Source organism: Mirounga leonina, unplaced genomic scaffold, assembly GCF_011800145.1.
Source record: "Mirounga leonina isolate KUSES-001 unplaced genomic scaffold, KU_Mleo_1.0 Mir_125, whole genome shotgun sequence".
NCBI classification, from domain to species: Eukaryota; Metazoa; Chordata; class Mammalia; order Carnivora; family Phocidae; genus Mirounga; species Mirounga leonina.
The window spans coordinates 57,052,158-57,076,035 of NW_023270305.1; the positions used below are offsets into that span (position 1 = coordinate 57,052,158).

General features: G+C 38.0%; 1 protein-coding gene across 4 annotated transcripts in view; it reads left to right on the top strand.

Annotated features, from left to right (window-relative positions):
• EFEMP1 (EGF containing fibulin extracellular matrix protein 1) overlaps positions 1–22,406 on the top strand; it is a 59,986-nt gene extending 37,580 nt beyond the window's left edge. For 2 of the 4 annotated variants that reach the window (XM_035001521.1, XM_035001524.1), the window contains 7 exons: positions 5,736–5,858; positions 9,628–9,747; positions 10,711–10,830; positions 11,942–12,061; positions 15,910–16,033; positions 16,117–16,312; positions 20,834–22,406. In XM_035001521.1, coding sequence (XP_034857412.1) covers positions 5,736–5,858; positions 9,628–9,747; positions 10,711–10,830; positions 11,942–12,061; positions 15,910–16,033; positions 16,117–16,312; positions 20,834–20,995 — 965 coding nt within the window. In that variant the 3' untranslated portion in view covers positions 20,996–22,406. Of the gene's footprint in view, positions 1–5,735; positions 5,859–9,627; positions 9,748–10,710; positions 10,831–11,941; positions 12,062–15,909; positions 16,034–16,116; positions 16,313–19,451; positions 19,541–20,833 lie in introns of those variants that run through there. The other 2 variants (XM_035001522.1, XM_035001523.1) reach the window with 2 other exon arrangements.
• Positions 22,407–23,878: the final 1,472 nt, after the last annotated feature.

Sequence of the window (23,878 nt, forward strand, 5' to 3'; positions counted from 1 at the left end):
AGAAAGAAAGAAAGAAAGAAAGAAAGAAAGAAAGAAAGAAAGAAAGAGAAGGAAGGAAGGTGGGGAGAGGGAAGGGAAGGGAAGGAGAGGGGAGGAGAAGGGAGGGGAAGGGAAGGAGAGGGGAAGGGAGGGGAAGGGAAGGAGAGGGGAAGGGAGGGGAAGGGAAGGGAAGGGAAGGGAAGGCACTAGGAATAAAGTAGCTCCTTCTCACAGCAAACATGAATCCCTGACCTCTTTTTTTTCTACTTTACTCCATTTATGAGATTAAATTAGTATGGTTGCAGAAGATATAAGATTGTAAATTCACCCAGACGAAGAAATAGCAACTTGAATTTAACCGCTGCCTTTGCTTTAACCACAGGAGTTCAAAGGACAGTGCCATCAAGTAATATTCACAAAGCATGCACAGTGCTCCCCACAGAACTCATAAAGATGTGGCTATTTTACTCTAAGGGTTCAGTCTGGAAACAAAAAGATATATTTTGAAGATTCTGAACTCTTAAAAAAAAATCCATGCATTATTAAGGGTGGACAGTCTATTTTATAGATGGAGAAACAGAGAAAAAGAATTGATTCCATGGTCCTAGATCACCTGGGCAGTGACACATGCAAAATCACTTCAGTCTCTTCCTCCTATTTCAGTGTGTTCTCTCATCACTGGGCAGTGGTGGATTATTCCAAAGTAGTTATGAATTATTCCTTAAACCTAAAGCACAAAGTTTAAATGGTAATCTAAAGCATTTAAGGTACAGAAAATGTTTGCCCATGAAAACACACTCAATGTCCATGTCGTGGTAAGTTATCAAATTATGAAGAGAACATTGCAGAGATTAAAATGTTGCATAAGAGAGAAAGCAGCATGAGTCAGGGGTTTGGGAAATATGAGTCAGAATGACAGGAAGGAGCCAAAAACATAGAGAATGCGGGCCTAAGCAGGGACTTAATGGACACCACAGAGATGTGGACACAGTTGCCTCCATTAACTTTTGAGAGGAAACCAAGTATGCAGTCCCATAGACTGGGGGTCCGCATGATAAAGAGGCTAGGAGTAAGAGCCGAGCAAAGATCAGACTGCATTATTTGAAGCAATAATGGTGCCAAAGTCAGCAAGAAAGGGACCTACAACAGTATAAATCACTAGGAGGGAGAGTGTGGGCACATTTTTGAAAAATGAGGGAATCACCAAATACTGCCCTTAGCTATTCTTGATGCATTAGAATGATGAAATGTGAGTTGATTTACGTGTTGTGATATTTTAGGAAGCACACTCTATTATTTTGTTCTCTGGCTATGTTTACATTAGGCTGTGTCTACATAGTTCAGAGCTGCTCCCCGTGATGTCCAATTCAAATTCCAATCCCACTTTGAGGCCCTGAATTTTTGCTTAGGATTTGCGCTACCACTTTATGAGCCCCTTCAAGCAGGCACCGCAGCGGGCTCCTCACACACAGCCCCTCCAGCCAGGCTGACTCCAACTGCCTTGCAGACCACTTGTTTCATTGGAGGTTTTCTAATGCGAGCCTGCCTCCTGCCTAGAAGTAGCCTCCTCACCTTCTTCAAAACGCAGCTCAAAACTCCCCTGGCCCAGCAAACCTTCTACAGCCACCCACCTCCGATGCTGCCTTATGCCTCCTAGTTTCTGCACTTCTCAACAACTTTGCTTTCCTACAGTTTCCGTGTGCTGACATCTTGCTGGTTTTGCTGTTTCTCACATCTTGCCTGTCACCCTTCCAGTGATTAGTTCCATAAGATAAAACACTGATCCTACGTCCTTCAAACTCTAGGCATCGGTTCCAGCAAACGATTATCATTCATTCATCCATTTATTGAACAAACAGAAACCCACGATGTTTCATGCACTCTGCGAGGCATTAGGAATACAGAAAAAAGTAAGATGTAGACCCCATCCTCAAAGAGTTTGGGGCCAGGGCCCAGGGAATGTGTTAACTGATTGCTTAAGAACTGTGAGCTTTACTGTCAAGGATAAATTATAGATAGTTTAAAAGCAAAACAAAAACTCCTCTCCCAGAGTACTTTTTCCTAGATTACCAAGAAAATCATGGCTGACCTGAGTCGTTTCCCTTATGAATAAAGCAGTGCTTTTGCCATTTGAGATACTTCCACCACAGAGGCCTTTCATAAATGAAAAGTCTGGGTAACCAGGTCTTCTGATATACCAGCATAGGAATGGATATTCTTCGAGTCTCTGACATAGATGTATGTTTTAGTGACTTACCACGTTAACTTTCTGATGTTTAAGACAAATAGAAATGCATACAAGTAGAAAAGGAAAGCGTAGAGGCAGCTGGCTGGCTCAGTCAGTAGGGCGAGCGACTCTTGATCTCAGGGTTGTGGGTTTGAGCCCCCCATGTTGGGTGTAGAGATTACTTAAAAAATAAAACCTTAGAAAAAAGTGTAAGAGACTTTAACAATGCATAACAATTCTTACATGACTTTCTCATATGACATATGCTTTGTGAGTAAATAATAACAGGGTCTCAAAGTACAACTTTTAAAATAATAAAATTGTGTTATTTAAATAATGGTATGAATTGACAGTATAATCGAAGATAGTTCAAAGAGATCCTATCTGTCTATGTGTTCTTCAGCATTAGATAAACTGCTAAGAGTGAAGGAGAGGATAAATCGTCTCTGCTTGAGTTGGAGAAGCTGTAAATGAAAATGTAGTCAGTTCATTTCCTAGCAGATCCAGCTCTAGGTATATGACAGAGCACGCATTCAACTCCTTTGGAATAATTTCTTGAAGGGGATTTCATGCAGTTGTGTTTTATTGAATTTCAGGAAGTTTCCCATCTGAAAGAATTAAAAATTAAAGTGAGTCCAAGTATGTACAAAGTGTGTTAAAAATATCACCAGTGTTAGGTGCGGTGAGTCCTATTGCAGTTTTGTTTGTTTGTTTGTTTGTTTTGATAGAGAAAGGAAAAGAATACAGTGGCATGGGGGCAGTGGTATTTTTTTATTATTAAATTATTTTAACTCACCTAACATTTTTACTCAATAATCTTTCTCAGAGGGTCAGCGGACCTGGTTCTTAAGAAGGGGTAGGTCCAGGTAGCGCAATTTTTACATTTAAAACCTATTTAATGATATATTAAGTCCACTAGAAATATTAGCCTACTTATCAAAGAGCCTTAGAAGTGAACAAGAAAGTAGGAAGGAAATTGTAGGGCATTGGGAATGCGATGGGGTGGAGGCGGTTTGCAGAGAGGTCTCAGAAAGAAAAGCTGCAGTCACTGGTGAGGCCTCCCTTAGAACATGCAGCAGCCGGCCCCAGTCCTTGATCTTCTGCCCGCATGTACTGAGGAAACTTGCCACATCTGAGTCTCACATTTCGGTATCTCTCAGGGCTGTTATCACTGCAAATGTTGGCAGATGCTCTTGACATAAAACAATAGGAATTCTGCTGTCATTTCTGCATTAGCGAGTCATAAAGCTCTGAAAGAAACCCCAGTAGAAATGTTTTCATCAAGTGCATATGAGAATATAATAAAAGACACAAAAAAAGAGCAGATAATTTCAAAGCAAGACTGTGGCACCTCTGCATAGTACCTTAAAAGGACAGAGTTGAAATCACTGATTTGAAAATAATGATGATGACAATGGATGTCAAAACAAAAATAAAAAACAATAACGCAAAAAGTTCACCACAACTTTAAAACCAGGTTCAAAGAATTATGTTAAGTAGATGCTTTTATAGGGTATTAACCAATAAATGGCCATACATCCCTCGAGTATTTCTCATCTCCCCTTCTTCTTTCTTTTGGAAAAAATCTCTGTTACCGTTCAAAGCCGATATCTGAGGACAACTCTCTTACAACAGGAACCTCCTACATTCTTATATTGGTAGAGTGAGTGCATCAGCTTTCCCTGGAAATAGAGTTGAAAGGCAACACAGCAGGAACCACTCTCTGAGCGTCTTTAGGAGAAGGAAGGAATTGAGGAATACATTCTAATTACTGATGGCTCATCGTTTGTATTGAATTTTAGCCCACTGTTTGTTCCAAAGCACCACCCTGGGTTTACCACAGTGATGATCTAAGGCTCTCAGTTTCTGTGCAAAATTTGTCATCTAGGAATTCCAAGTTTGATAAAATTTTTTAACAAAGCTTAGACTCTTCAGTTGTTGAAGAATGCCAAAATCACATAATCTTCTTAACTCACCTATTTAACTTCATAATGGGAGAGAGTTAATTGAATGCGAAGGTAATGTTGAAAAGGCAAAATTAAATTTCACTTATAAATTACTGTAATATGAATGCACACGCACAAATTCACATCACACTTTGATCCCAAAGAAATTCATTATAACAGATTCATTATATTATGAGCATTTTTTACTTTTCTGAAACTATAATCTACCTACTCCTTAGGGCACATTTAGTAAATTATAGAACTGCTTTGGGGAAATACCTTTTTTAAACTGAAATGAAATGCTTTGGGAAAATAGGTATTTTAAACTACACCAGTTTTATCTCTCCTAGAGGAATATGAACAAGTTGAATCCTTTGCATTTTGAAATTTTCAATGAAAGAGGTTTTTTTTTTAAGATTTTATTTATTTATTTGAGTGAGAAAGAGAGCACGAGCAGGGGGGTGGAGGGGCAGAGGGAGAGGGAGAAGCAGGCTCCCAGCTAAGGGAGCCCGATATAGCTCTATCCCAGGACCCGGGGATCATGACCTGAGCTGAAGGCAGATGCTTAACTGACTGAGCCACCCAGGGGCCCCAAAAAGGGTTTTTTTAAAAAGATTTACTTATTTGAGAAAGAGAGAGGGCATGCTGGGGGGAGGGGCAAAAGGAGAGAGCAAGAGAATCTCAAGCAGACTCCACATTGAACGTGGAGCGTGACACAGGGCTCCATCCCACGACCCTGAGATCATGACATGAGATTCTCTTGTACTGAGAAGTACAGAGATGCTCAACCAACTGAGCCACACAGGCATCGCTGCAATTAAAGTTAAAAAAAAAAAAGGCAACAGGAAATGTACAGTATTAAAGTTTGATTTATATCTGGTTACTGAACAGATCTTTAGAGACTTGTCAACATAAATGATCTCAAATACAATATGTTGGGTAGAAATATTATACAATTTATTTACACTAAAACACACAAAATAGCACTGTATATTCTAACAGATGCACTGTTTAGTCTAATGGATGGATGTATAATAAAAGTATAAAACCATTTCAGGGAAAGATTCACACCTACCAGCATAGTGGTAGGTGGGTGGTAAAGAGATGAGAATACAGTAAGGCTTTAGCTATGTCTCAAATATTTCATTTCTGGAAATAAAGTGAGCCGAGACAAGCATCGGTTAATGTTAGCATGTGTTAAATCTGAGTGGTATACACCGGCACCTATGAAATTATTTTCTGAACACTTGAAATCATTTATCATTTTAAACATTTCTAATATAATAATATTACAGAGTATTGTTTTAAGAATAAAGTAAAAAACTTTATTTCTTAAAAAAAAGTATGATGACAATTCAACATAGGGAATGTAGTTCTGGTACTGCAATAGTATCATTGTATGGTGACAGATGGTAGCTAGACTTGTGGTGAGTATAATGTAACGTATAGAGTTGTTGAACCACTATGTTGTACATCTGAATGTCACTTATGTGTCAACTATACTTCTTCGGGTTTTTTTTAAATGGAGGAAATAGTAACATCTGCACAACCAACTCAAACTCTGTGCTGGATGTCTTTACCAGACATAGACGAGTGCACTGCAGGGACTCACAACTGTAGAGCCGACCAAGTGTGCATCAATTTACGAGGCTCCTTCGCCTGTCAGTGCCCTCCAGGGTATCAGAAGCGAGGAGAGCAGTGTGTAGGTAAGTACAGCAGGGCAGTGAGCAAAATCCTGGTCCTAAACCTCTTACTTGTTTAAACCTCAGTCATTCAAAACAAAGCACTCATATTTATTTGGAGAATGATAGCTAACAACTGCTTATTCTTTCATTGACTCCTGATCCATTTTCCACATTAACAAGAAAGAGCTAACCTTAAAGGGTGAGCATATTCTGGATATCAAAGTGTTGGCTACATGTTAGACTAAGCAAAAGCAAAAATTTGGAGTATGAATGGGACCACAAAAGCAACCAAGAAAATAATTTTAAATTAGCTATTTGGGGGCCATAGCACCGAAACATTGATGAGGTGAACTTCATTCACTGGTTCAAAAAATAGCATAGCTTATAGGACACATGGTGAGGTTCAAATCCCAGCTCTACCCCTAATTCACTTTGAGGCTTTAGACAAATGACTTACATACTCAGGAGCTCATATATGGGAGTGATTAGAGCTGCGACAAGTCCTGGGTGGAATAGCTGTGTGCTATCATTCTGTGATGAGTTAAGACACATGTACTAAACATTCGTTATGTTGCATGTTGGTGCAGTGCTGGGAATGCAAAGCCAAGTACAGCATGTGCCTCTACTTGAGAGCTCTACTTAAGCTACCTGAGAGCAGGAGCCAGGTCTGGTTTGTGTCACTGCTGTCTCCCCAGACCTGAAAGGTGCCTGCCAAGTAGATGCTCTGTGCATTGTTTTTTATAATGACTAGAAGTATACAGTATGAGGATACTGACTGGCAAATGAGAAGTAAACAGTAAAAGTAAATGTGTTCTGGATTCAGCCATGAGGTCCAGCACTAGGAGTAAAACTTTGTTACTGACTCCCTATATCAATTGTGTTCATATGATATTGATAGTGATTTACATACCACCTTTTAACACACATCAGTGAAGAGTCCTTGTTTCCTCTTTGGAACAGAGGATAAGAATGTGGGGACAGGAAGCTAGCATTAATTTTCACCTGAGAATGTCCACTGTTGATGTCAGGATGTCAGTACTGAGCTCCTCAAGGGCCCTGGCCCAGTCCTGCCCACCACGGGCTGTGCCCAGGTTTTGGGGTGAGTGCCCAGCCTCTGAGGAAGGCCCAGGCTTTGTGTGACTGAAGCTGTGATGTAGGAGAAGATTGTATGGAAAACTCCACAGGCACCAAAGTTTTGCCTGATGGATTAGTCAGGAAAATAAACAATTGAGGGTATAAAAGGTACAGAAAAAGAACTAACTCAACCTACTATGGGAAAAATTAAAGGGAATAAAATGTATGATTACAGCCCTATATGATATGGCAGGAGGAAACGTTCTTAAATTCAGCTCTAATCATGTGGCTTCCCTGCTGTTCCCCTCACCCACAGAACCAACTCCACATTCGTCAACAGAGCATATAAGGTCTTCTTCCATCAGATCCTTGCCCAGCTCTTTTGTATCAACACCCTTCTCTCCCCAAAATATTATACTTCAGCCTTGTTCACTAGTTACATTTCCCCACATACATCACACAGTGTCACACTTTAGTGCCTCTACATAAGCTCTTTCAGCACCAGGAACGTGCAGCCCTGGCAAACTCCTATTCAATTTCCAAATCCCAGCTCAGGGTCACTTCATCTGGGAAGTCTTCCATGATTTACCTAGACATGATTAGTTACTCCCTCCTCTATGTCACTACTTCTCAAACCTTGATGAGTCTTTTTTTTTTGTAAATTTCTAGTCTGTTGCAGATTGATACTACTATAAAGTACAATAAAAAAATGTTGTGGTAACACAAATTGCTATTCCTAAACACATATTCTCAATTTTTCTCAATTTCTGTACTTATTTGTTGCAGACTGGTCCAAATAGTCCATGGAGTAACAGTGGTCAGCAGGTCACACCTTGAGTAGAATGGGCTCTTTCTGTCCCTTGTACAGCTTTCTACTGTTGATCTTACCATTCCATGCAATAATATGTTTTCATGCCTTTCTTCCATGCTAGACAGGGTATACTGTATGTATTTACGATCATTATAAAACTGTAGTGCCAAACACAATGTTTGCAAATCACAATGATTCAATGGATGTTCACTGGTTAAGAAGACATGCATCATTTATTCATCAAGTATTTACTGGGGGCTGACCATGTACCAGATACTGTTCTAAGTGCTGGGCCTTCATGGTGAACAAACACATTTTACAGAATCACGTCCCTCATGGAGCTATTAGAAGGGACCATTTATACAAATTCACTGTCAATACTGGCACCTGGCTATAATATGGTGTACTAGGAAGAACTATGCTAAAATTGCGCTTAATTAGTATAAAGTCTACACTCATTCAACTAATGTTTATCAAGCACCTACTATGCCAGACCCTGTTCCAGGTATTAAGCACAAAGCAGTGAACAGACAAAAAATATTCTACCTTCACCTGAAGAGGAAACAGGTCTTATTTGCCATGCATTATAGTGAGGGAGATAGATAAGAAGCAAATAAACACATAACACAATGTGAAGGAGTGTCAATAGCTACAAAGAAATATAAAGCAGAAAAGGGGACAGATGGGACAGAAGAAGCCATTTTATATAGATGGACAGAATGGCCTCCCTGAGGTGACATTTGAGCAGACACCTCAATAAATGAGGTGGAAAGCCATGTCAATGTCATTACCTTTTACTTCAATATTCAAGTGAAATCAAATCTATTTTGCAGCCTATTAATAATAGCTGCCATTTATTTTTACCTGTTTTTTTGCAAGGAAGTTTGCCTATATAATTTCATGTTATCCTCCCAACATGTCCACCACATTGTTGTATTATCACTTACAGAAGAGGAAATGAAGCTCTGAGAGGTTAAGACCATGCTAGTAAGTGCCAGAACAAAGATTCATCTCAGGTTATCCTGAGGCCACTTGAGCATACTGCCTCCCACAGTTTTAGTCAGAAGAACTCAGCATAAAGTATTGTTTTCTTTTCGTTTTTTACCATAAGGTAGTGTCACTACAGTCTTACATTTACATGCATAATTATTATTTTAAATTACACACTCCATGTTAAAGTTGTCACAAAGTGTAGAGTTAATGAAATTTTATTATGCTTCTAAGATGTTAATTAATCCTACCCCACAAGTTCTCAACTGACCATTTTATTGTTGGAAATATTTATCTGAGAAGAACACAGCCTGGAACACTTCATCAGAGTGTCAGAGGGCACTCTCAAGAGGTAATTTGTTTAGCATCCTACTCCTTCCACAGTGTTCTTTCATTTGGTTCTCACAGAAACTTCATAAGATACACATAGCAAGCATTACTATCCACATTTTACAAAAGAAAAAACCAAGATGCCAAACATTTATGTGACTTGGCCAACGTCATCAGCCGAGCGGCAGACCACGCCTCCTTTCTCTTAGTTTTATGTTACATCAGTCGATTCTTCCATAGCCCTTTTTTACTTCTGTCATTACAGATAATCTTTTAGATCCCCAAACTGACATATATATTCTCATATATATGTGAAATAGTCTTCATTGCTTTTCGGTCTTTAAATCTCAACCCACTCAACCAGCCTTGTGGAGTCTTTATTTTTAACATCTCACTCAACCGCAGAACACAAACCAAAGTATATTTTTTAAAAATAAAGCCTAATTCAAAAGAGAGAGAGAATTACTTTTAAAATGAGATTTTTTCTCCAGCTAGGTTTTCTAGATAATGTTCTGCTGAGAACTAAAGAGCTAACAGCTATGGATAGTCAATAACCTGGTTCTCTTTGTGTGCCTGATAACCCAGACATAGATGAATGCACCATCCCTCCATATTGCCACCAAAGATGCGTGAATACACCAGGATCATTTTATTGCCAGTGCAGTCCTGGGTTTCAGTTGGCCGCAAACAACTATACCTGTGTAGGTAAGATTTGGGGAAACTGCCATACTGACGGATTTCTGTCTTCAAAACAAACATCAGGGCATGTTGCAGTATTTCCAGTTTTCTGTGCTCTTGAGTGAACTGGCATTATCTTCCCTGCATAAAGCTGAAAAGACAATAACTAATCTGTTTCTTAAAACACGTCAAGATGTGAATGGAAAACTTTGTTAACCTTGGTCTTACTTCTTCTCTGTGGGTGTATCAAAGATATAAAAAACTACAGATCAATTGATATACACACACCAATTAGTCAACAGTGTGATATAAATGCTGAAGGTGCCAATGGGTTACTGTAAGTTCAAGTACATAAATTTCCACTGAAAGTGCATCTGATTTTTACATGCTTCTTCTCCCCTTTCAGAATGCAGTGTCACGGCACACAATCTTAAGATTGGCATGACATGGAAAGAATCTAGTGCAGGAAAAATGCCTTTTCACAATATTTTCAGTGCCTTAGAGCATTGCAAAACTCTGTATGGGTCTCGAAGGCTTATGTTATAATTGTAATGGAATTTAACAGGACCCATTTAAAAAGTAATAAATAGCACAGATAAATCTTCACCACAGCATGCTGAGAGACCGTATCAGTATGAATGTCTTATATCAATTATTTATGGACTTGGCACTTTGCATCTGAACAACAATAAAAGAACATAGATACTGGAATGTATATTTATTAGAATCATTAAATTCCTTTGGAAAAATTCATCAAACACAAACTGTCATTCCCAGAAAGAAATATTATGGTATTTCTAAAAGAAGTGCATGACAGACGTTTGAAGTTATTCCAACAAATATGAAACTTGAATGGATGTTCTCCAGTGAGCTTCTGCAGGGCAAAGAATCCAATCCGGGAATCATTCACTTATCATTAGATGGCATAGGTACAAAAGAGCAAGGATATGTTTTAAGACATAGATATATAAATATAATGTTTCCTCTCAGATATAAATGAATGTGACGCTAGCAATCAATGTGCTCAGCAATGCTACAATATTCTCGGTTCATTCATCTGTCAGTGCAATCAAGGATATGAGCTGAGCAGTGACCGGCTCAACTGTGAAGGTAAAATATTTTCCAATAATTTGTAATAACAGTTCAGTCTGAATAATTGCTGTTGCTTTATCCAATTATGTCTGTTTATGAAAACAAATTTTTAACCATGGGAATTCTATTTTAAAATCCAGTTAATTAAGTTCAATTATAACATTGGCTTTTTAGTATGTTATCAAGAGAAAGGAGAAGGAACAAAATAACTGAAATATTAGATTAAGACTGGGTCTAATAATTAGAAGGAGTGTTCTATTGTCTTGCTTCCCAAAGTGATCTGATGGCCAGCAGCAATGACACCTCCTTGTCTCTACTTGGGAGAAATACAGATCTCAGGCCCCAGACCAGACCTCTGAGTCAGATGCTGCATTTAACAAGAATCCCAGGTGACTGGTATGCACATTTAAATTTGAAGAGAGCTAATCACATGTCAGAAACATTAGAATATAGACCAAGAGACCTGTCCTCTAGTCTTTTTCCCACCACTGTGTGATTTGGACACATTTCTTAAGTTGCCTGGGTTTCACTTTCCACATAAGTAAAAAGAGGGCCATTTAATTGGAAGGATGAACTTCAGAGTCCATTGCCCATGCATGTTCCACTGTGCAATTCAGAAGGCATAAGACATCCTGAGGGGAATGCCATTGACACTTGGGGCCTCCCAGCTTTACTTGGGGCCACAAAGGTCATTACTCCCCCCCCCCCCCCCAGAGAGACCTCATATCATGCCACTATGCTCAAAACCAAAAGGGGCTGGCTCTGGAGAGCTGCCTCTGCCCTTCTGAGCAAGCTATAAGGACATCACCATTGAGAAATGCAAAGCATTCTTCCCCTGAATTCCCAGTTCATTCAGTCTGCTCAGTCGGTATGATTAGGTCTGAGATTTACCGAACTCTCAGCAATGATTGAGGTAAACTGATGGTAAGAAAAACTCTTTGTGTGGTGAAGTTCTAGAGGAAATGAGCTGATGTTGTAGAATGTTCCCCTGAGCTTCTTACAAAGTATTATATTTCTGTTTTAGAGTTTGTAGCATTTTTACCCTCTTACCTTACCTTTAAAAATACTGCCAAAGTAGTGACCTGTATGTTTTTTAACTCTGTGTCCCTGCTTTTGTCTGATTCAACAGACATTGATGAATGCAGAACCTCAAGCTACCTGTGTCAGTATCAATGTGTCAATGAACCTGGGAAATTCTCGTGTATGTGTCCCCAGGGATACCAAGTGGTGAGAAGTAGAACCTGTCAGGGTGAGTTTATTGTTTTCATATCTGTTAAGTGTTCATTTTTAACCAGAAAAATAGCAGGGAGAAAGTTACAGGATCCTCTACCATAGACTTTCATTTTTTCCCTCTTGAATAAAATCTGAGCTCTTTTTTCCCTTGTTCATCATGCAATATGCACATCTCATAAAAAGGGTATGATTCAGTTAACACTGACTTTTTTAAAACTTAAAGTAATTGTTTTTCTTTCTTAAGATATAAATAATTTTAATAAGATAATGATATCTCTTCTACATAGCCTACATAATCTCTATGATATACATCTTCTAATCACCTGCCCCAAAAGATTCAATTATTAAAATATTTCACTGTGAGTTTGAGTCTAGAGAATAAACTTAATATGTGGGTTAGGCAAACCTTAAACCAGTCTCTTATCCTCTAAAACACCAAGATTATGAATTGGGCAGTAATTTAGGTGCTGATAAAATCAGCCTCATGTGTATTAAAATGTGCTTGAATTCCTCAGCAAAAAAAAACCCATTGATCCCCAAGTAGCTAATATCCTAGGGTCCAGTTTTAAAATAAACTCAGGTGATCTTCATACCTACACACCTCCAATGGTATATGTAGTTTCAAATTTCTTTAACAGGGAAAACTCTGCTCAGATAAAAACCATAAGTACAGATAATCCTAGAAAAGCTAGTATAGAGACTTAAAGTTTACATAAAGCAGTGAAGGGGTGGGGAAAAAATGACTGAACTTGAAGACAGAAAATTTGTTTGAGTCCTAGCTGTACTGCCTTCTATCTGTATGGTCTTGAACAGATTATCAAATGTCTCTAAGCCTCAGCTTTCTCATTTGGAAAAGGGAGTTGTGAGCATGAAATGAGATTACATACATAAAAATTATTTGTAAACTAAAAAGGCTTACAACCCGAGACGTTTTCATAAAATTTACTTAGCAATGTAAGTGACTAGTAGCAAATCTGTCCTAGATAGTCCTCTTTAATCATAACTGAGAAAGGACATACAAGGGCAGTAAAATCTTTTAAGAAAGGAAAAAATCAAGGAAAGGAGACACTAGGAATTTGCAGTCTATATCATGATTTTACAGGAGAATATTAACTCAGAGGAACACCCAGGACCTGGGATTTTATAGTATGCATATGATCATTTAACTAGACTCCAACCACTAAGTATGAGCATAATCAGAATGCCATTCATTGCACAATGAACACCTTTATACCCCTTTCCAGGTTCCTAGAAGCTCTAATGTTAATTGTGGAAAAACATTGCATTCTGATGATTTTACTTTCTGAAGCCTGAGACTTTTAACATGAATATTACGTGGAGGAAAATGTTAGCCAGTGGGATATCTTAACCAATTTCCCTGGAGTCCTTCAGATAAATGTCTATGTGTTTTTGATCATAAATGGATTTGGTACTCAGCAAAGGACAGAAGTAAATGAACATACAGTGGAATCTTACCTGCCTACTCTATGTATATGGAAACATATCTGTTACAATTAAAGGTGAAAAATGTACTGGAATTGCAAATAAGGGATTCATGAGTGTTATATCTTGAAGATATGCAGCTCCAGAATGTTTGGTTAAGCCAAAACATTTTTTATGAGAGAGACTTAACATTCTTTTAAGGTACAAAGCAATTGGTTCTCTCCACTAAAATCATCTCTTCCCAACCTCATCTATAGACTAAAGTAAAAACAAAAGAGTATGGATTCTTACCTTACCCAAAAGGCTTATTTTGAGGATGAAATAACTGTTCTCATTTCCACAACCTTGCAAAAATGAAAACTCTGTGTGTGTTTGGGTGGGGTGGAGGCCACAGAGGAGACAGACAGAGAAACAGAGACAGAGAGAGAATACATATACACACAGACACACATTCATCAAATATTTTAATACTATTAATAATTCCTGAAAAACATTCCAGAATGATTAAGATATTGATTATGCTAGGCTCTAAGTTAATGGAAGTAATAAATGAAATTATTACATAAAGTTTCCTTTTGCCATTTTTGGTATCCATATAACAAACCAGTATTAGTTTTCCTTGTAGCTAACAGCATCTTTATTTTTCAGAGAAGTGAAGAATATTGAAAGGACAAGTCACTTATGATTTCTTCTAAGGGATCTAAATTCTTTCTTTAGCCATAGCCAGTCCAAAAGAAGATACTTTGTATAACTGACTCTTGGAAACTCTTGGAAACTTTTCCAGTCTCCCCTTGGGTTCCAGATAGCTTTGACCAGTTTGGAAGCTAAAAGAAAATTTTTTACCTCCAAGGACAAGGCATGGAATTATTCTCATTTAGAGGATGTGTAGTACCTTACAGTGGAAACATGCCTGTCACTACCTGTATGAACTTGAGCCACTTACTTAACCCTTATTTGTTTTTCCTCCAAGTCAAGTAGAGATAATATCTTTCTCATCTATGTCTACATGATTTGTGTGAAGAGCAACTTAGTTCATTTTAATATTTCTTAAAAGCCAGGTGCCCCTGAGTGCATTAATGCTAGGTGATAAAGGTATATAAAGATGAATACTATAGTCCTGCTCTAATGGGGTTTATAAGCTAATAGAAGGATTAAGACAAACATGCAGATTTCAGTAATGCAAAGCAGAGAGCAATAAAGACCCCCCCAAAAAAGAACATGGGGTGTGAGAATTCTGATAGGAAAAACAGATTCAACCCCAGCAACTCGCCCATTTCTGGCTTGCAGCAGGGATTTAGTAAATTACTTATGGAAGAAGTAAATTAATGAATGAAAGTATTTGGTTATGAGGCAGAAGGATTCAGAAAAGGCTTATAATGGATAAAATCGAAATCATTATTCAAATGTAAAGGGAGGTAGACATAGCTAGGGATGTAAATATTAATAGAATTTTCATTGTTGTTGTTCTAGTAGTAAATATAATGGCTCTCTAGTGGAAGTGTTCTCTCAGATGTCATCTGGAGGCTCCTAATTCCCAAATCCGAAACCAGTCCTTGTCCAGCCTGGCCTACTCACAGCACTCTTTTTATGGGACTCTCTGCCCTTCTGGCTTCCTCACACTGTCTTTTCCTGGCTTGCCTCTCATCACAGCCCCTGCTTTAATTCCCCTTCTTCCACACAGTCTCCAAATAGCTATGCCACCCAAGGTGGAACACATCCAGATAGATTCAGGTTGTATGGGGATCTGGGCTAAGTTTAATGTGCTTTTAGACACAAGACTGAGTAGGACCTGAGTTCATTGCATTTAATTGAGGACAGATGTAGCTGAGTCATTCCAGACAGATTAGTATGTGTCATTTTATAATATTTTTATCAAGCACCTATTGTTCGTTCATCTGTTGAATTCAAAGCCAAACGTTAGCCATTGACTGTGCTTATATAAAAGTGAAAGACACCAATTCTTGCCCTCGGGGAGATTGTAATTTAGTTAAGAGTATAGATATGGCAGTAGTTAATTATAAAATAAAATGGAATTAAATAAGAGATGGATAAGTGCACTGGAAGATTAGAAGCAGAATAAATTCTGCCTGGAGGGTTAGAAGGCTGCAGGAAGGAAGAGGCATCTCAATTTGGCCTTGAAGTGTGCTGGTTAGATGGGATTTTCATGTTGGGGTGGGGAGGACCTTCTAGGCTGGGAAAGCAGCAAGCAAAACCAATGGAGAGGGCATTTGACTGACTCAGGAGCTTCCAAGAGGTAAAGCCTAGAGGTGTGGTTTTGGTAAGCAAGGCATGAGGGCGGAGACTTGATGCTCTGGACAGTGGATTAGACTGTCCCTAGGAAGCACAGCACAAGAAGTGAAGCTATGAAGTGTTATACGATTTACTTAGATCGGTAAATTCTTTGACCCTATGTGTTTACAGATATAAATGAGTGTGAGACCACAAATGAATGTCGGGAAGATGAAATGTGTTGGAATTATCATGGCGGCTTCCGTTGTTACCCACGAAATCCTTGTCAAGATCCCTATGTTCTAACATCAGAGAAGTAAGAAAAATCAGAGCTTTTGAAAGTGAGAACCTTCTGACTTCCCATGCTAAACTGGGAAATACTTTTGTTTTTTTCTGCAGCCGATGTGTTTGCCCAGTCTCAAGTGCAGTGTGCCGAGAACTTCCCCAGTCTATAGTCTACAAGTACATGAGCATCCGATCCGATAGGTCTGTGCCATCAGATATCTTCCAGATACAGGCCACAACCATTTATGCCAACACTATCAATACTTTTCGGATTAAATCTGGAAATGAAAATGGAGAGTTCTACCTAAGAGTGAGTAGTACCCTGAGGGCAGCTGTAGCTGTTGGGACAGATGCAAGTTTGCTGTGGTTTTGCAGTATTCACTTGGAAGGAAAGCTAACATTTAGGGAGTTTTTATGTGCAAGCATTGTGTATGGTCTTCCTGTGTGCATTATCTCATTTAATCCTCTTGGTAACACTGTCAGATAGATACTAAATATTTCATCTCCCTTTTTACAGAACAGTGAGACTCAGATTTAGTAGCTTCTCTAAAGTCACTCAGATACCAAGTTGAAGACTCTAATGGAGTTGTGTGTGACCAGCAGAACACAAGCCAATGCACACATATACACACACTTCAAATAGATACCACCAATTAGTGATAGTTATTTAATTGTAAAAAAATAATTTCTGGAGAGCTTTTCAAAAACCATAAATTCCTTGTTGTTACATCTGCAAGATTATTTACATTCACACCAAAATTGAAAACTGGAAGTCCCTGAGCAATGACCCCAACCCCCTGCACCAAATGTGCCAGTAGTTGTACCCTTCTTGCAAACTGTAGGCAGATAATGTGAGGTCAACTTTGTGTTTTCCATTTATTTCATGCCTATATGAAATCTTTCTCTGAATTCTGCCATTTCTCTCTTCATGGATATCTTTGCTTCCCCGTGCCCCTGCCTCTCTTCCTTTAAACTGGTTCTTCATACCCCCTCATCCTTCCAAGGGCTTCCAAGCAGATCTCCCTGACTCCAGTGCCTCAGCCTTCCAGGCCCCAGACAACATCTCAGCAAGTTCATTTTAGGTGAAAATTCTGACATATTTTAAATACGGCTCACCACTTCATGTGCAAATGATGGCACCCCACCAAGCCGTTTGCAGGGTTCCGGTAACTGTTTCACGCTAAGGATGTTATTCATCCAGTTACAATTTTCTCAAAACTCCTTTGGGCACTCTTCATTTTTAATCAAATTTTAAAGTCAGTATTTCATTTTAAGAACATGAAAAGTAATTGGGAAATTCATTCTTGTGGTAAAGTTTAGAGATTTTTAATGTTTACATGTTTATCCCGTTCTTTGATATATTAAGTTCCCTTCCAACTCCAGAATTATGTGATTCTGCTTCTTTGCCAGTAAATTAGAAATGATTAATTTCTCATGACCAACTTCTGAAGAGAAAAATCCAACCCAAAATTTATTACTGTTCTTTTTTTCTAATAGCTAAGAATAAACTTCTTTAACATTTGATGCTTTAAATTTGAGATATACTAGATATTTGTAAGAAGTTTACTTTAAATGAATTTCACACAGTTCAGATAATACCAATTTAATAATTCTAGCCCAAACAAACAACATTATTTGTAACCCATGGCAATAAAATAGGTTCATCTCAAAATCTTTTTTAAAAATAGTTTTCCACTTTGAACTTTTAGCTATTATTTAAGAAAGTAAAATTTCTAGTAAAATCAACAAACGGTTAAGCAAAGTTCCAGCATGTTATTTTCCTTGCAATAAACATAGCACCATAAAAGTTTTATGATTCATATCAATGCGTTTATCGACTTGATATTTTCAAATATAAATTCTCACAGTGTTTTTCTCAAGTAAAATCTTTTTTTTCCATGAATGATATAAAACATTGGCAATTTTGCTAATCCCAGAGTTAAATATTAAGTTATTTGAAACAAAAACTATTTGAAATAAAAAGTCATTTTAAGATTATTTCTTATCACATAATTCAAGAATTACTTGGATTAAATCCTACAAAATTTTTCTACTGAAAATCCACTTGTGTAGAGGGCATTTGATGCATAAAAATCAATCATCAGGCCTTAATTAAGCACCCACTGTATGCTCAGCCCCATGCCAGGTGCATGGAATACATACTTCCTTATTTTAAAGAGCTTTAAATATTACGTGTGGCAAAAGTTAACATCTATGGGGCGGGGGAAAGGGAGCAATTTATGCTTAATTCCATGGTCCAAGACATCAAAGAATTAACATTGGCTGGAACAGTTAAAGAATGTTTCTTGGTGGTAAGAATTCTATCTGGATGATAGAATATAGAATTTTATTTATATTCCTTTTGGGAGAATACTGAGAAAACCCTCTTCCTTAGAAAAGAGGACATACTGTAAAGAAGTAGTACATAAAATTGAAGGTAGAATACCATCCTCCCCATCCATGCCACCCAGTATCTATGCCTTATTGAGCCTATTTTCTTCATAGCCCTTATCACCACTTTGCATAGTAGTCATTGGTCTATGTGTGTGGTCTACAGTGCGGGTGTAATGAGAGCAGACTTTACCTGTTTGTTCACTCTTCTATACTCAGCACAAGGAATATACCTGGCACCTAGCAGGTGCTCAAAAAAATATTTTTAAATGAATGAATTAATTCAACTAGTGCCTTCAAGGTACTACTATTACCTTCAAGGGGCAAGCACCATGCTGGGTCCTGGATACACAACAGTGAATAAAATGAAGCCAATTCCTGCCCCAGTGGAGCTCATGGTCAAGACACAGAGCAAGTGCTCACAAGTATGCTGAATGTTACAATAGGGAGTTGCAAGTGCTCATGAGTGCCTACCAAGTCAACCGCTAAGAAGATAGGAGTGGTCTGGAAGCTTCTGAAAGAAGTGGACTTAAGCTGAAGACTAACAATTAAAGACTAGAAAATGGAAAGAATAAAAAGCAGTCCAGTTGGTCTGAAAGTCCCAAGTGCTGCCAGTGGAGTGGCTTGAGAGGAGCCTGGTGAGATGAGCAGGGCCTAGATCACAGAATGTCTTAAAGATCATATTAAGGTTTCAGGTAGAGGAGTTGCTATCAGATTTTCATGTTAAAAAATGATGCCTGGCTACACTGCAGAGCCTGGATTGGAGTGGGACAGTTAGTAGTTCAAGAGAATGGGGTACTATGGTGGTAGCAGTGAGTCCAAAAACAGTGGACAGATTTATGAAGATATAGGAAGAACTACATGACTTGGTGAGTCATTTGCTATGGGGAGGTGGAGGGAGAGGAAGCACCAAAGGTAACTTCCAAAGATAAGTTTCTGTCTTGAGCAACAGTAAATCGTGGTGGTGCCATTTATTAAGATAAGGAAGAAGGAACCAGTGTAGAGAGGAAGGTGAGTTCAGTGTGGACATCCTTTCAGTTTGGACCCTTCTTTTTCAGTAGGTGACCTCACCTCCTTCTCTTCTGAAACCACTGAGGCCAACAGATATGAATTACCTGAACTTCCCACTCACCCCCTACAAATTTAGGTTCGTGTGTCCTCCTTTTTACCTTCTCCCTTGAGTTTTCCAAAGATGAGCTTTCACTTCTGTCAATCAAGGCCAATTCACCACCTGTACTCTTCCTTCCATCTCCTCTAGAATCTTCTTCCATCAAACTCCCATCTACCTCCTACATATTCAACTTGCCTCCCTATAGATGTTGCCCTCTCTCTCTTCTCCTTCCCACCCAGGGTTCTTAAAACACAGCCTATAAACACAGTCTCTGAATTCTCACTTCCTAGTCACCCTTTTCTATCTTCTGTTCCCATTACCCTACTGAAGTTGCCCTGAAAAAAGCCACCAGTGACATCCACACTGCTAACTCCAGAGGGCATTTTTCAGTTCCAGGCTCCTTCAGCCTCGCTTGCTACTCTGTTGGATACTGCTAGCCATTCATCTGTTTCCCACTTAATCATCTGTTTCTTCTCAGCTTCCCTCAATGGCTTCTTCTCTGCCCACTCCTTAAATATTGGCGTCTCCCAGATCCAGTCTTATCACATATACCTTCTCTCCCTTGGTTTAAATATCCACCCATTGAAGTGACAGCTAAATCCTAATCCACTGTCTCTACACCTGCTTTCCTCTGGCTTCAGATTCAAACATCTACTAACCTGCCCCTCAACTCATCTCCCTCTACTCTCCAGCACCCATCACATTCTTCATCAAAATGAAACTCCATCCAGTTCTCCTGAACATACTTCTTTATAAAACTTCCAATTATCTTTGGTGACTCTCCTTAGACATTCAAAAGCCTCCCCTCAATGCTTCAAGGTCCCTTCTCTTTTTCCCTATATTTTTGACTTTTATGTATCTTCACACATATCTACATAACCTCATGTATCTTAGCATTTGCTATGTTCTATTGAAGTTAACTATTTACATGTCTCTTTGCCTACTAGAATGTAAACAAATGCATAATGCTAAGAAGGAAAAGGTGATAACTTTGTTTACCAGTTCAAAAATTATTAGATTCTCACCTGAACTACAATCTCTATAAAGGCTGGTATGACTTAGTAAAAGTGAAGAGAAACATTAACAGAGAGGGATGAACAGAAAACACAGAACTATCAAAAAAGCAGGTCCCTGTAACTTGGAACTAATGACTATGTGTGGACAAGGGGAAAAGAACCAAGAAAGGTTGAAACCAAAAAGGAATTAAGTAGTGACTTTTATCCTACCCTCAAAATTCTTCCCCTAATTCTTATAGGACTAGGTATACTCACAATAGAAACTCCAATTCAAAAATTATTCTCTCCCTCCCTCTTTTTTCTTTTATTTTAGCAAACAAGTCCTGTAAGTGCAATGCTTGTGCTGGTGAAGTCGCTATCAGGACCAAGAGAATATATCGTGGACCTGGAGATGCTAACAGTCAACAGTATAGGAACCTTCCGCACAAGCTCAGTGTTAAGATTGACAATAATAGTGGGGCCATTTTCATTTTAGTCTTTTAAAAGAGTCCACTATAGGCATTTAAATCAGCCAAAGAATATTGATACCATAAAGCACTATTTTATTTATAGACGTATCTAGTACATCTACATCTATATGCTGTACACTCACCAATAATTCAAACAATTACACCATGGTATAAAGTGGGCATTTAATCTGTAAAGATTCAAAGTTTGTCTTTATTACTTTATGTAAATTAGACATTAATCCACTAAACTGGTCTTCTTCAAGAGAGCTAAGCATACTCTATTCAATGAAACTTGGATTCTTTTCTGTAAAAGTGGGACAAAGCAATGATTATCTTCTGTGGTGCTTAAGGGAACTTACTACAGCTCCACTGACAGTCTCATAAGGAGGCAACCATCATAACATTGAACAGCATGCAAGTTCAAGAATGAATTTTTTAACTGCTTTGTAAGAAAATGGAAAAAGTCAATAAAGATATATTTCTTTAGAAAATGAGGATCTACCATATTTGCGTTGGTTTTATTTTCATTATCAGTCTAAACACAGATTATTGTATAGTATGCTGGTTTCTGTTGAATATTTTAAATTTTGTCAGAAATTTTTTATTATGAATGTAAACAAAAAAGTAAGCAAAATTCTCAAAGTGAATAAGTTATCCATAGAATAATTATTATATTGAGAAATCTACAGAGAGGGATGAGAAAACAAATTCTTTTAAAACTATATTGGAATTGACCTGAAGAAGTAAATTCAGTGTGTTCATCAGTTCAAGCTGCTATAATAAAATACTATAGACTGGGTGGCTTATAAATGACAGAAATTTATTTCTCACAGCCTAGAGGCTGGAAGTCTAAGATCAAAGTGCCAGCAAGGTCACGTTCTGGTGAGAGCTGTCCTGTGGGTTGCAGACTCGTATCTTCACATGGTAGAAAGAGAGCAAGAGTTCTCTTGGGGTCCCTTGTATAAGAGCACTAATCTCATTCATGAGGGCTCCACCCTTATGACCTAATTACCTCTCAAAGGCCTCAACTCATAATGCTATCACATTGGAAGTTAGAATTTCAACATTTGGGGAGGACACGAACATTCAATCTTTAACACTCAGTAAATGTAAGAACACCCCTGAATTCAGGTCTTCCACAAGATGTAGAACAAAATGAAGAAAAGGGATTGTACTGAGGAAGCTTTAGTTTCTGAATAAAATTAAAACTCTAAAACTTCACTTATAACTAAAATTTCTCATCTTTATATCTGATGCTCACAGAGGAAGAAAATGAGAACAGTTCTTATTCTTGGCATCCAGAGTGACCGTGAACTAAAGCAAATTGCCCTCCCTCTGAATTCAAAGAAAAGGTTTTATGTTTTATTTGTTTAAAGTGTAACTGCTTCACTTGGATGTATCATATTTTTAAATAAAAATAAATATTCTTTTAGAGGATCACTCTATCTTTGAAGGTTTTTTTAAGTGCAACCAATGATAGTCAATATAATTTTGTCTAGGAAAAAATTAGTTATAGCTTCTACAGCAAGAACAACCATTTGATTTTTTTCTAATAGATAATCTAGGAGATGATGAAACAAAAAGACTGCTAAAATCATGCCACAAGAATGTGTGCAGCCAATTTTCTCTTACATCCAGTTTCAAAGCACATATGAATAACCTCTGACACCCAGGCAACCTCTACCCTGAAACAGATGTTTCTCAAACTGTTGACTAAGTGTGCAGTAATTGTCAAAAAGAAAGTTCACCAAGATATCAAGAAACAAAACACAAATTTCTTGTGTGAACAGGGGATGGGCTTTTGTTATAGGGGAATAGAAACAGTGATGAGAGAACAGCTCTAACCAAGAGCCATATAAGGAAGCAGAATAAATAGCCAGCCACAACACAGCAGGACTGTTGAGTGTGTTACTGTCACTCCGTCCACATGATTACTTGCAGTCCAGATAAATTAAGGCTTGATCTAAACTTTTCTGTTTTTAATCAGTCTACTGGTTTTTCTACATATAGACACAGTTCTCAAGTCAGTGATGGGAATGGTGAGAGTTTAAAAAGAAAGTCTAAGACTTCTTCCAACAGATTTTTCACTCTTAAATAAGAAGGCAGTGTCTTATCTATAACTCTGGAGATGATTACAGAAGAAACAGAAATTTCTCTGAAATATTTATATATAAGCCCTGGTCCTCCACCTCCACCTCTAAGCATACATATATTATTATATAATTACATATTATATAATTATATGCTATGTATTATAGAATAATATATTTTGTTATATGTAAATATATATATAAATTACTATTTCTGTATTATATAATTAATATATAAAACATGTTATAATATATAATGATTTATAAACTGCATTTTTATAATTATATATCTATATATGTGACATATAGAAATCATTAACTGCAGGGACGCCTATGTGGGGTAGTCGGTTAAGCGTCCAACTCTTGGTTTCAGCTCAGGTCATGATCTCAGGGTTGTGAGACCAAGTCCCATGTCCCATGCTGGGCTCCGTGCTCAGTGTGGAGTCTGCTTAAGACTGCCCCTCCCTCTCCCTCTGCCCCTCCTCCCTCTCTAAAATAAATAAATGAATCATAAAAGGGAAAGAAAAAGAAACCAAAAGAAACCATTAACTATAGGCGAGTTGGCTCCCCTTTCATCCCAAAGCCTAGCTCTATTCACAAATCATAGACAGATGGAAAGGGTTGATATAGTGAAATGTCACTGGTGCAATTCCTTTTTTATTAATTGTAAAATATACAATACAATTCATTTTAAAATGTACAACTAAGTGGCATTTAGTACATTACAATGTTATACAAATATCAACACTATCTAGTCCCATACCCATTATAAACCCTATATCCATTAGCAGTAATGCCTCATTCCCCAACCCACAAACT